We start from the raw sequence: 13245 nt of genomic DNA on the forward strand, positions 1-13245 counted from the left end.
TACTTATTAAATAATACTTACTAGCTGCCAGCACCCCAGTCAGTACCGTGCAATGAGTATTCCTTGAAGATTCAAACTTGGTTAGAGGAATGGGTGGGGGCGGGCGGGGGCAGACACAATACATTATTTATCTTAGTAAAAAGTTGGAGGCAACCTATGTGCCCATCACTAAGTGAATCAGTAAGTGCAATATGATACATATGATGCAATACTATGTAGAATTCAGAAGGAATAAAGTAGAATTAACAAGGCAATGTGAGTAGATCTTTTTTTTTTATTTTTTTTATTTTTTTTCAACGTTTTTATTTATTTTTGGGACAGAGAGAGACAGAGCATGAACGGGGGAGGGGCAGAGAGAGAGGGAGACACAGAATCCGAAACAGGCTCCAGGCTCTGAGCCATCAGCCCAGAGCCCGACGCGGGGCTCGAACTCACGGACCGTGAGATCGTGACCTGGTTGAAGTCGGACGCTCAACCGACTGCGCCACCCAGGCGCCCCGAGTAGCTCTTAAATATAAAGGTGGTTAAACACCATTCTGTAAAAGGAAGGGAGGTATATGCAAAATGACCTCCAAAAACCAAGGCCCTAAGACTGAAACGGCCAATGAGTCCAGCGTGACAAGAAATGGTTTATTAGGGGGACTTAAGGACAGAAGGGACAGAAGCATGTCTTGGATGGCCACAACATGAGTACATCTCCACAAGTCCATCTTTCCTAGGACCTACTTTTTTACAGCCCTGGAGGCTGGGAGTATATGCTGCAGGACCACTCAGGAGGAAATACCTGAGAACAGGTGTATCTCCAGAGGACATCAAAGATGTTATGCCCCAAGGATCAACCTAAGGGTGTAGTTAGACCAAGAGAAAGAATGGGGAAAGGTGGCCTGTGCTCAAGAAGGCTTCAAGTCACAGAGTGGTCATCATGGCAGATTTGTCCAAGATGTTTTAGTCTGCTTCACACAAACACAAATAAGAATCAGAAAGGTATTTATAGCACAGGGCCTATATTGGATGAACACTTATGCACCTCTCCAGATTCCACCCCTACTGCCCATTGTTGTGTCAGTTGCCCTGTAAATACCAATCCTTCCTTTGCTGTCACAACAGTCAGATGGACCAGCTGTTCATGTAGAGTGAGTCCTCCATTCACTTCCAGATGTGAATGAAAAAGCCTATAGAGCAAAGGATCTGACATCCCTAGAAGCCTTCAAAGGGGCCAGATGATGCAGTTACTTTTAGCAGGACCAAAATGCTGAAACTTTTTCAGTCTTTGTACATTATTTTAATTTACATACCACATTTCTATGTACAGATAATCTCAAGTGTAACATACAAACAATGAAATTAAGTAGCTTTATAAGTTCTCTTCCTTGAGAACTTCTGTCAAATTTAGACATTAGATTATTAAGACATAGCAAGAGGGATGCCTCGGTGGCTCAGTCAGTTAAGCAGCCCACTTCAGCTCAGGTCATGATCTTGCGGTTTGTGAGTTCAAGCCCCACATAGGGCTCTGTGCTGACAGCTCAGAGCCTGGAGCCTGCTTCAGATTCTGTCTCCCTCTCTCTCTTCCCTTCCCCCACTTGCTCACGTGCTCTCTCTCAAAAATATTACAGAATTTTTTTAAGTAAAAAATGTTAGAGGCATAAGAAACATGGCTTCCTTAGACTATTACCAATGATTACATACTTGATATATAAACATCCTTAATAGGAAAAATTGCTTGTACATTTATTCCACAATGACAGTCTATCACTGTATTAACTTGATATATATCTTGAACTGGACATAATCTACAAAGAAATAATGTCAAATTCTGAAAAGAAACTATTAGTACCAAATCAAACTAAGGTTAAAAGTTCAAAGGATTATTAGAAAATAAAAGTGTGGGCAGGAAACATTGTCCACATGTCCACTTTTACTTGTAAAAGTAATTCCTCTACAAACAATTAAGTAATTTTTTTAAAAAATTGTGAATTGTAAAATTAATCCCATCAATCCTAGTTTAATTTGCACTAACAAAGTCAAAGTCACTGTTGTCATCTGCACATTAATTTGATAAACTGCATTTTCACACAAAACTGCATCTGCTGCTGTGCAGAACTGATGACCACTTTTAGCACTAATATAAAAACTTCCAGACTTTTTTTTTTTTTAGAAAGCTGTAGAGTAGGATATGAGAGAAACCCAAAAATATGTCATTCGTGAAACTCCATAAAGACTGCAAGGCAGCTAAGAGTTTATGGCATTTCAGGACTGATGAGTGTTGCTTCCTAGGCACCCACCCCCTGCAACAGCGATTACAACTATTTCGAACCAGCTGAGCCCATAAAAATTCTGCAAAGGGACACAATAAGCCTTCCGCGCGCGTAAGCACAATTTGGCAACCTGCTCCCGGCAGGATGGGGGAGGGAGGGAGGCACGTCTTTTGCCATCCCCACCAAATATCAAACATCAAAGTCGGAACCCTTCGAGGAGCACGGAAGGCGAGCGACTGGCTACCTGCCGACACCCAGATCCCCAGAGGGCTTCAAATGCTCCGGGGCTTTGACCGACTCCGTGGCCTTCCACTGACCCTGCACCTGGAGCGCGCGGCTCACCTGGAGCGCGGCTGGGACGGACCTAACGACGCTTCGCGCAGGCGCCCCACCCTTTTACCTACTTGCCTGGAAACTGCTAGCCCGGTGTCGGGGACCTTAGTGAGTGTGGGAGCCCGTGGGGCCGGTCGCGGAACCTCAGCTACCAGCGCTGCCTCGCGGCTGTGGGCGGAGGCTTTGGACCCAGGGCTGTAGTCCTAAACTGCGAGCTCACCCTTCTCCTGGGGATCTCGCAGCCAGACGGGGGCGGCCGTGCTGCCAGATGGGGTGCTGTTGTTGTTTTGTTTTTAGCACTTGACTATCTTTGGGAAAAGAGGTATCGGTCTGCATTCTTCTTCTGGGTTTCTCCAGGTTGCCGCAGCCGGGAGAATTGGTGGAACGATGCTCTCTGCGATCCGGGCGGTGTGCAGTCGAGGTCCACCATGTCTCCAGATTTTAACCAGGGAATTACCTAAAGGGAGGTTTAATCCACCTCCAGCCCCTCACCCTACCCGCCACATTTGGCTGTTTGGATTTTGTAAATCTCTTCTGTCTTGCTCCCCACCCCCATATATAAATGCGTATGTAATACATTTTTATTAGAAAAGATGATCATTATAGGAAATGTAGAGATAACTGGATATAAAACCCGCCCTAAGGGGCGCTTGAGCGGCTCAGTCAGTTGAACCTCAAACCATTATTTCTGCTCAGGTCGTGATCCCAGGGTCGTGGGATCAAGCCCTTCCTTGGGCTCTGAACTGAGAGTGGAGCCTGCTTGGGATTGTCTCTCACCCTCACTCTCTGCCCCTCTCCCCCACTGGCACATGCCTGCATTCCATCTCTCTCTCTCTCTCTCTCTCTCTCTCTCTCTCTCTCTCTCTGTCTCTCAAAATAAATAAAACCCACCCTAAGTCTGCCCCCAAGAAGACAACATTTTCTATTGTATATATAATATATATATATTTTTTAACTTATGTGTATATGTAGTATATTCTTTTTTTTTTTTTTTGAGTTTATTTAGTTTTGTTTTTTTTTTTTCAACATTTATTTATTTTTGGGACAGAGAATGAACGGGGGAGGGGCAGACAGAGAGGGAGACACAGAATCGGAAACAGGCTCCAGGCTCTGAGCCATCAGCCCAGAGCCCGACGCGGGGCTGGAACTCACGGAGCGCGAGATCGTGACCTGGCTGAAGTCGGACGCTTAACCGACTGCGCCACCCAGGCGCCCCTAGTTTATTTAGTTTTTGAGAGAGAGAGCGGCGCAAGCAGGGCAGGGGCAGGGAGGGAGAGAGAAAGAATCCCAAGCTGGCTCTGCACTGTTAGCATTGAACCTGATGCAGGGCCCAACGGCACCAATGCTGAGATAATGACCCCAACTGAAATCAAGTAGGACTCAACTGACTGAGCCACCCAGGCGCCCATGTGTTACTTTCTTTTTTAAGCAGTTAAATTATACTGCACATACTGTTTTGTATTGCCTTCTTTCATTAAACAATAGTTTTGGGGCATCTGGGTGGCTCAGTGGTTAAGCATCTGGCTTCAGATCAGGTCATGATCTCCTGGTTCGTGGGTTCGAGTCCAGCGTCTGGCTCTGTGCTGGCAGCTTGGAGCCTGGAACCTGCTTCAGATTCTGTGTCTCCCTCTCTCTCTCTCTCTCTGCCCCCCCCCCCCCGCATGCCCCAAAATACTCTCTCTCTCTCTCTCTGTCAAAAATAAATGAAACTTAAAAAAATAATAATTAAAAATAGATTTTAGATGTCTCAATGACATAGATTTTTCAACAACATTGTCAAAGAGAATTGTATTGCTGAGTGTACTGCAATTCAGCAGTTCACTGTTATGTTATGAGGTCTTAACCTTTTTTGGTTTTTGTTTTATTTTTGTTTTCCAATCAACAAAGGTGTGGGCATCTATTTTCTCTTCGCCTTAGATTTCCAAAAGTGGAAATTCACTCTTAAGCCTTGGATTTGTCTTGTTAAATTGTACTTGTGAAAGATTAACAAATGAAAATTGCAATTGTTCTGAATTTTCCTTTTCTCTAGATTTTTGTCAACACTGATTATTATTATTTTATCAATTTTATAGATGAAAAATCTGCATTTTATGTTATTTTCATTTAACTCAGGGTGGGTCAATTATGTATCTTTTGCAGTAAATGCCTGTTTATGTGTTACTTATTTTTACTTAACTGGGAAGCCTTAAAATACTTATTTGTAAGAATTTGTTTAACAGTAAGCATATTAGCCCCCAGTTAGTGTTGCAGATTTCCTCATTAGTCTACTTGTTTTTTCTGACATGGGAAAAAAAAACACTTTTTAATTTAATGTATTTAAATCATCAGTAGTTTTCTTTATGGTTTTCTTTCTTTGGGGTATCAACTGAGAAGGCTTTCTGTTGCTTCAAAACCTTGGGAGCTTTCCAGATGTAAACTCCCACTGGGGGGGCGGGCAGCGAGGGAAGGAAGAGACAGGCCACTCTAGGGTAGTAGGTGGTACCTGGTTTTTGTTCGTTTTGTTTGTTTTATGGGAGAATCATAGGGCATTTGTCTCACAGTCATCAGACTGAGTCTCCAGTCGGGCTTGGGATTCTCTCTCTCTGTGTCTCTGTCTCTGTCTGTCTCTCTCTCTCTCTCAAAATATATAAATAAACCTATTTTTTTTAAAAATGCTTATCTGGCTTTGTGCCTTTCCAAGGACTGTCTCTTTACAGCAATCCTTTTGATAGATATAGTATATAGATGTAGTATTATCTCACTTCACAGGTGATAAAACTGAGGATCAGTGAGGTTAAGTAAGATGTACAAATTTGCACCGTTAGTAAGTAGAAGAGCTGGGATAGAAAGTCAGCATGAACCCAGAACTTGTCTTTTCCCATTATTTCATTTTTCAGGCCAGAAAGAGATATCTTTCCAATTATATTTTATGCTCCTAAGTTTTCATGGTTTTTCCCCCCACATAGGAAATACACATTTTATTATTTTATTCTTGTTTTTTTCTATTATATTTTCCATTATTATTAGTCAAATCAATACCTGTACTAATACTGGATATTTATTTGAGATCTGACTGCATTTGTAAAGTGTTTTTTGAGTACTTCTTTTATTAATAATCTTGTATTTTTCAAATAGACAGACATAATTTGCCAACAATCCTCCAGTGGCGTATTTTCCAATATTTATACTACTTATTTGTTTTCGATATATTTTTGTGGTAGTTGGAACTACAGAATCAACAGTCAAGTAATTGAGTGCTGTTTGTTTCCCCTAAGTTTATGTTAATACTTATTATTTATTCGATAACTGTTTACCCACTCTGGAATGGATAAAAGTGGACCCAGTCCTCATCAAGTTTGTATTCTGGTTTGAGAGTAAGGCATTTGACAACTATTGAGACTACTATTTCTTTCCATTTGATAAGTAGAGCAATCCATGAGAATGCATACAACAGAACCTGACCCGGCTGAACTTGGGAAGAGTGGGGGATTTTGGACAGAGGGAGTGGCAAAGAAACTTTCACCTCAAAAGAGTAGCCTTAGTGAAGACCCTGAAGATGGAAAGTCTGTGACATGCCTAAGAGATGAAGTAGGCTAGTGGGGCTTGTGATTGACAAGTACTGAACAGAGTGGCATGACAAGTTGGAGGGGTGGGCTGGGGCCATGTAATGCATGATCTTATAGGCCATTTTTATTAAAAAAAAAAAATCCTTCTAGCTGCAGCATGCATCCTAGATTGAAGAGGGAAAATGCACGTTTATAAACCAGTTAGGAGACTATTGCCAAGGAATGATTCTTGGCTTAGACAGTAGAGATGGTGATGGAGTTTGAAATGCAGAAACATTTGGGAGGTATTTAGGAGGTTAAGTTGTTAGGATTCTGAGGGGTTATTGAACAGTGGGAAAAGGGAGAGAGGAATAGGAAGGTTTATTCCAAAAGTGTAGTTTGTGAAAGTGGATTTACTGTGGTGCATGTTACCAAGATAAACAATACAAGACACCCAAGTTTGGGGGTAAAATAATTCCACTTTGGGGAGCTTGAATTTGAGTGTCCAAAAGACTTCAAATTAAGCCCTTTTTTATTTTAATTCTTTAAAAAATTTTTAAACATTTACTTTTGGGGTGGGAGGGGCAGAAAGAGGGAGACAGAGGATCCAAAGCAGGCTCCACCTTGTGAGCACAGAGCCCAGTTTGAGGCTTGAACCCATGAACCATGAGATTATGATCTGAGCTAAAATCAATAGCCACCCAGGCACCCCTTAAAATGTTTTCTACTGTTTATTTTTGAGAGAGAGCACCCATGACCTGAACCGAAGTTGGTTGCTCAACCGACTGAGCCACCCAGGTGCCTAAGCCTTCCAATAGAAATTGCGTCTGTAGGTCTGGACTGGATATAAATTTGGGAGAAAAGTTGTGAATATGGATGAAATTTCTTAAGCAGAGACTATGAATGAAGAGAGCAAATGGCCTGAATGGAATCCTGAGGGACTCCAATATTCAATATTTGAAAGCTCCGTAGAGGCAAATGAGTCATCAAAGGAAACCAAGGAAAGGAAGATTACGAGAAAAAGTCTGAAAGTATGGTATCAGTAACCTAGAGAGTATCTTATAGATACACTCAAATTTCTCCTCCTACCCCTTACTCCACTGGACTTGTTGAAGCAAATCCCAGACATCATATCTTTTTATCTGTACGTTCCGATGTGTGTCTCTATAAAGATATATTTAAAATGTTTTTTAATGTTTATTTTTGAAAGAGAGAGCATGGCTGGGGGTTGGGGGCCAGAGAAAGAGGGAAACACAGAATCCAAAACAGGCTCCAGGCTCTCAGCTGTCATCTCAGAGTCCAACTGGGGGTTCAAACTCATGAACCGTGAGATCATGACCTAAACCAAAGTCGGATGCTTAACCTACTGAGACACAAAGGCACCCCTCTATTTTTAAGCTTTTGAGGAACCTGCATACTGTTTTCCAGAGGGCTACACCAGTTTATAGTCCCATGAACAGTGCAAAAGGGTTCCCCTTTCTCCACATCCTGGCCAACATCTGTTGTTGCCTGAGTTGTTAATTTTAGCCAATCTGACCAGTGTGAGGGGGTACCTCATTGTGGTTTTGATTTGTATTTCCCTGATGATGAGTGATGTTGAGCATCTTTTTATGTGTCTGTTAGCCATCTGGATGTCTTCTTTGGGAAAGTGTCTATTCGTGTCCTCAGCCCATTTCTTCACTAGATTATTTGTTTTTTGGGTGTTGAGTTTGATAAGTTCTTTATAGATTTTGGGTACTAACTTTATCTGGTATGTCATTTGCAAATACCTTCTCCCATTCTGTCAGTTGTCTTTTAGTTTTGCTGATTGTTTCCTTCGCTGTGCAGAAGTTTTTTATTTTGATGATGTCTCAATAGTTCATTTTTGCTTTTATTTCCCTTGCCTCTGGAGGGAAATACCTGGTAAGAAGTTGTTGCGGCTGAGGTCAAAGACATTGTTGCCTATTTTCTCCTCTAAGATTTTGATGGCTTCCTGTCTTACGTTTAGGTCTTTCATCCATTTTGAGTTTATTTTTGTGTATGGGGTAAGAAAGTGGTCCAGGTTCATCCTTCTGCATGTCACTGTCTGGTTTTCCCAGCACCACTTGCTGAAAAGACTGTCTTTATTCCATTGGATATTCTGTCCTGCTTTGTCAAAGATTAGTTGGCCATATGCTTGTGAGTCCATTTCTGGGTTCTCTGTTCTGTACCATTAACCTATGTGTCTGTTCTTGTGCAAGTACCATACTGTCTTGATGATTACAGCTCTGTAATAGAGCTTGAAGTCTGGAATTGTGAGGCCTCCAGCTTCGGTTTTCTTTTTCGGGATTGCTTTGGCTATTTGTGGTCTTTTCTGGCTCCATATAAATGTTAGGAGTGTTCGTTCCTGCTCTGTGAAGAATGCTGATGTTATTTTGTTGGGATTGCTTTGAATATGTAGATTGCTTTGGGTAGTATTGACATTTTAGCAATATTTGTTCTTCCAATCCATGAGCATGGAATGTTTTTCCATTTTTTCATTACTTCTTCAATTTCTTTCATAAGCTTTCTATAGCTTTCAATGTATAGATTCTTCATCTCTTTGGTTAGTTTTATTCCTAGGTATTTTATGGCTTTTGATGCAATTGTAAATGGGATCAATTCCTTCATTTCTCTTCCTGCTACTTCGTTATTGGTGTATAGAAATGCAACCTATTTCTGTACATTGATTTTATATCCTATGACTTTGTTGAATTCATGGATCAGTTCTAGAAGTTTTTTGGTGGAGTCTTTGGGTTTTCCACATAGAGTATCATGTCATCTACAAAAAGTGAAAGTTTGACTTCCTCTTTTCCAATTTGGATGCCTTTTATTTCTTTGTGCTGTCTGATTGCTCAGGCTAGAACTTCCAACACTAGGTTGAATAACAGTGGTGAGAGTGGAACATCCTTGTTGTTTTCCTCACCTTAGGGAGAAAAGCTCTCAGTTTTTCTCCATGGAGGATGATGTTGGCAGTGGGTCTTTTGTATATGGTATAAATTTTATTTCAAGCCTTGTTTTTCCATTTTTTAAATTTATTTTTTAAGTAACCCTTAGACCCAACACAGGGCTTGAGCTCACAATTCCAAGATCAAGAGTTGCATGCTTGGGGCGCCTGGGTGGCTCAGTTGGTTGAGCTTCCTGTCTCTTGATTTTGGCTCAGGTCATGTGGGATTGAGCCCCATGTCAGGCTGAGTGCTAGACCTGGAGCCAGCTTAAGATTCTCTCTTTCCGGGGCGCCTGGGTGGCGCAGTCGGTTAAGCGTCCGACTTCAGCCAGGTCATGATCTTGCGGTCCGTGAGTTCGAGCCCCGCGTCGGGCTCTGGGCTGATGGCTCAGAGCCTGGACCCTGTTTCTGATTCTGTGTCTCCCTCTCTCTCTGCCCGCCCCCCCCGGTCATGCTCTGTCTCTCTCTGTCCCAAAAAAATAAACGTTAAAAAAAATTAAAAAAAAAAAAGATTCTCTCTTTCCCTCTGCCCCTCTCCTCCTCCTCTCACACTCTGTCTCTCTAAGAAAAAGAAAAAGAAAAAAGAGTTGCCTGCTCTACTGACTGAGCAAGCCAGGCACCCCTATCTTAAACCTTTTCATTTTATATTTGTATTTTTTTCTTAGTTCCCAATGGCATTAACATAGTTACATATTTGCCTTTTAAAATCAGATAGGAATTTAGATGAAAACTCATCCTTCTCAAGTAGAATTCTATGAGTTTTGACAAATGCACATAGTTGTAACCATTACCTCAATGAAGATACAGAATATTTTCATCACTTTTCAGAATTCCGTGTATCTTTGTAATAATTACTTATTTGATTTGATTTCACAATAATAGTACTGATACTATTATGCTATTATAATTACTGAAAATAGTTTAAGAATTTTTTAAGTGTTTTTGTCAGGTATATTCCATATAGATATATAGTCAAATAAATGTGCTCTAGAGTCCACTGAAATAATTCCTCTTTGTGTTACAAAGCCATCAACTTTGTTGATATACAGGTGCATTTGTTTCACTTTGCTTTTTTTAGGGACAGTTTCTAAATTTTTTTACCTTTGTGCTAAAATCCTGTGAAGTATTTATTTGATTCTGAATTCCAGTCTACAGAATAAGCTATATTTAGAGAAGTCTGGAGCTTAGAGGAAGTGTCCCACGGAACTAGGAATCAGACGTCTCGGGAAGGTTCCTGCCTGGCTGCCACTGCTGGTACTCCTGAGGTGCACAATAGGGGTGATTGATTCTTGGAAAAAAGAAAAAGATGCAGAGTGAAACCAACTGCCCCTAAATGAATTGATGCTGCTGGAGCAAAGCAGTGCTGCTGGTTTGGTGCTAACAGAACGGAGCAAGTCGCTTCTCCTCATGTCAGTATCGTTCTAGTCCCCACTGTTGATGGAGTCTAACAGGAAGCCAGTTGAATAAAGGAGAAATAGTTTGTATAAAGGGGTGAATGTGTGGACATGAGATACAATAACTAGCAACATTGAAAAAGCAAAATCACTTAGTACAAGATCTGTACATTTCAATTTTTTATAGACTTTTCCAAAAACTGCACTTAACATTTTTGATATGAAAGGGGGGGGATTTAGAGAATATTACCTGGAGCATAACTTCTCAAGTTTTGTTTTTTTTTTTTAACTTCTCAAACTTTAACAAGACCTGGGAATCATGTTAAAAATGCAAAATCTGGGGGTGCCTGGGTGGCTGAGTCGGTTCAGCTCATGATCTCACGGTTTGCGGGTTCAAGCCTCGCTTGGGGCTCAGTGCTGACTGAGCTAGCTCCAAGCCTAGAACCTGCTTCCATTCTGTGTCTCCCTCTCTCTCTCTCTGTCTCCCCTCCCCCCACTAGTGTTCTGTCTGTCTCTCTCTCTCAAAAATAAATAAACATAAAAAATGCGAAATCTGATTCAATAGTCCTGAGGTGGATCTGACAGTTTGCATTTCTAATAAATGCCCAGGTGATGCTAATGACTGCATTTTAGAAGGTTTAACATTTTGCTATCTTTCCACAGCCACGACCATGTCATTCTTCTGCTACCATAGGAGAAAAATGCCCCGTTCGTGACTCACACCAGTTTCCTACCCACTAAATAAGGGACAAACCTAGCCCCTGGACAGCGCGAAAGACAGGATTTTGAGCATCGGTGCTCGGCTTGGCCTCTTATTGGGCATGGATGACGTCACTCGGCCAGGCGTGGCTCTAGTTGTGACGTTTCCCAAGGCGGATGGTCAAGGACGCGGCGGAAGGCGGGAGCGGAAGTGAGGAGGCTGGAGGGCGGGGTGGGTGGCGGAAGGGGAGGGCCGGGGAAGTCGCTCCAGTGGGTCCTTTTCCGGCGCTAGGGGCCGGAAGTTGTGGCCCGGCGGTGTCAACCTGGGTGCTGCAGGCTGGGAGTGTGGCTGAGACCGCGACCATGGGCGGGAAGAACAAGCAGCGGACCAAGGGGAACCTGAGGGTGAGTGCGAAGTGGCTCGGCTGACCGGGAGGAGTTCTTCTCTCGAAGCGGCTGGCTCCACCACGCGCGCGGCCGGAGGGCTTGTGGAGCGCGGTTGTGGGGAGGCGTGTGTTTGCGTGTCGAGTGTGACCTCCCGGTTGTGTGTGCGTCCCCACGAGCGGAATGGGTTGCCTCCGAGGAGATTGGGGATTTGCGAGAGAAAAGATGGTCCATGCTAGAGCTGTCTCCACCTGAGCACAGACCCCAACAGTTTCCATTAAGAAATGGTTCAGTGTCTGTCTCAACTGGAAGGTTACCTGGCCGGGGTAGCAGGGGTTCGGGTGGGGGGAGTGGCGTTAGGAACAAGGGAGTTGGGTAGGAAGCATTTAAAGTGAGCCTGGTGTGCGGGGCATCTCGACTCATGTCGCCCATTTGCTCAAAAACCTGGGGCTCCCCACATTCCTCGGGGTAAAGGCCAAATCCCCGACGATGGTATGTGGCCTGCCTTTGGCCCCTTCCTGTCTCTGGCACCATCTTCAACGTCCTCCTCCTCGCTCGCTCCCTCCATCCAGCCACACTGACCTCGTCACCGAGCCTTGACCTTGCCTGGCAGGCTCCCCAACGCTCTTTTGTTAGGTGGCTGCAAATATTGCCGGAGACACCCCATTGAGCTCCCTCATGATCGCCTGTTTTTAAAGTGTAGCCCTCCTCCCACTCCCTGTGCTCCTTTCCTGCTTTATCTTACTCCTTTGCACTTAGGACTTCTCACATACCGTGTAATTTACTGTCTCCCTTTATGTACTGTCTTGCTTCCCTGGGATGTAAGTATTATGAAGTCAGGTGTTTTCATGAAGGCTGTTGTTATTCTAGGAGCGTAGGACAAGGATTGGCATAGAGTAGACGCTAGCTAAATACTGTTTGAAGAATACCCACAAGTGGATTAAACCTACATGATTAGGGATGTCATAATGTATTTTTATGGTACTAGGTTTGTTATGGCACAGTCCAATTTTATGGGAGTGCTTTTCCCCTGTTTCTGATCAAATTCTAGTGATATCAGTACAACATTGTCTTAGATCTGTCATTTAGTCTGTTTTTGGCAGATAGTACCAACAATAATAGTGACTTGCCTTGTGCGGGTACTGTGTTAAACACTTGCATTCTCATTGGATTTTAATTTTTTTATTTAAATAATTTTCTTGTTTTTTTTTTAAGTATTACAAATATGAGGGAAAGTTGCAAAAATATTAGAGTGACAAGCCATATGTTCTTTACCTAGAATCACCAGTTGTTAATATTTGGTGACGCTTGTTTTCTCTCTCTAAATATATGTGTTTTGCTGAACCATATGAGAACTAGTTGCATACATCATGACACTTAGCTCCTAAGTACTTCAGCAGGTGTATTCTAAACAAATGCCATTCTTCTACATAACCTTGAGCAATTACAACATGCGGAAAATTTAACTTCAGTAAAATACTATTATCTAATAACATAGAACACTATTTAGATTTCTGTAGTCATCTCAGTAATGTTCTCTATGACTTGTTATGAGATACAGCATTTTAAAAAAACACTGAAGGTCCAATCAAGGATGGAGTGATTCCATTCAGTTATTTAGTTCTAGGTAGTTTTCCCGTGTTTTGTTTTGTTTTGTTTTCTTCTGCTGCTGCTTCTTTTTTGAGGGTAGTTCTTCTATAACAGGGACAGTC

General features: G+C 42.4%; 1 protein-coding gene across 2 annotated transcripts in view; it reads left to right on the top strand.

The window, feature by feature from the left end:
- Positions 1 to 1910: 1910 nt before the first annotated feature.
- LTN1 (listerin E3 ubiquitin protein ligase 1) overlaps positions 1911 to 13245 on the top strand; it is a 72801-nt gene continuing 61466 nt past the window's right edge. The window contains exons 1-4 of one of the 2 annotated variants that reach the window (XM_040484098.1): positions 1911 to 2696; positions 10205 to 10465; positions 11114 to 11360; positions 11442 to 11554. In XM_040484098.1, the coding sequence (XP_040340032.1) occupies positions 11327 to 11360; positions 11442 to 11554 (147 nt within the window). In that variant the 5' untranslated portion in view covers positions 1911 to 2696; positions 10205 to 10465; positions 11114 to 11326. The remainder of the gene's footprint in view (positions 2697 to 10204; positions 10466 to 11113; positions 11361 to 11441; positions 11555 to 13245) is intronic. The other variant, XM_040484099.1, reaches the window with a different exon arrangement.

The sequence above is a fragment of the Herpailurus yagouaroundi genome, unplaced genomic scaffold, assembly GCF_014898765.1.
Source record: "Herpailurus yagouaroundi ecotype Mexico unplaced genomic scaffold, PumYag 162, whole genome shotgun sequence".
Taxonomy (NCBI): Eukaryota; Metazoa; Chordata; class Mammalia; order Carnivora; family Felidae; genus Herpailurus; species Herpailurus yagouaroundi.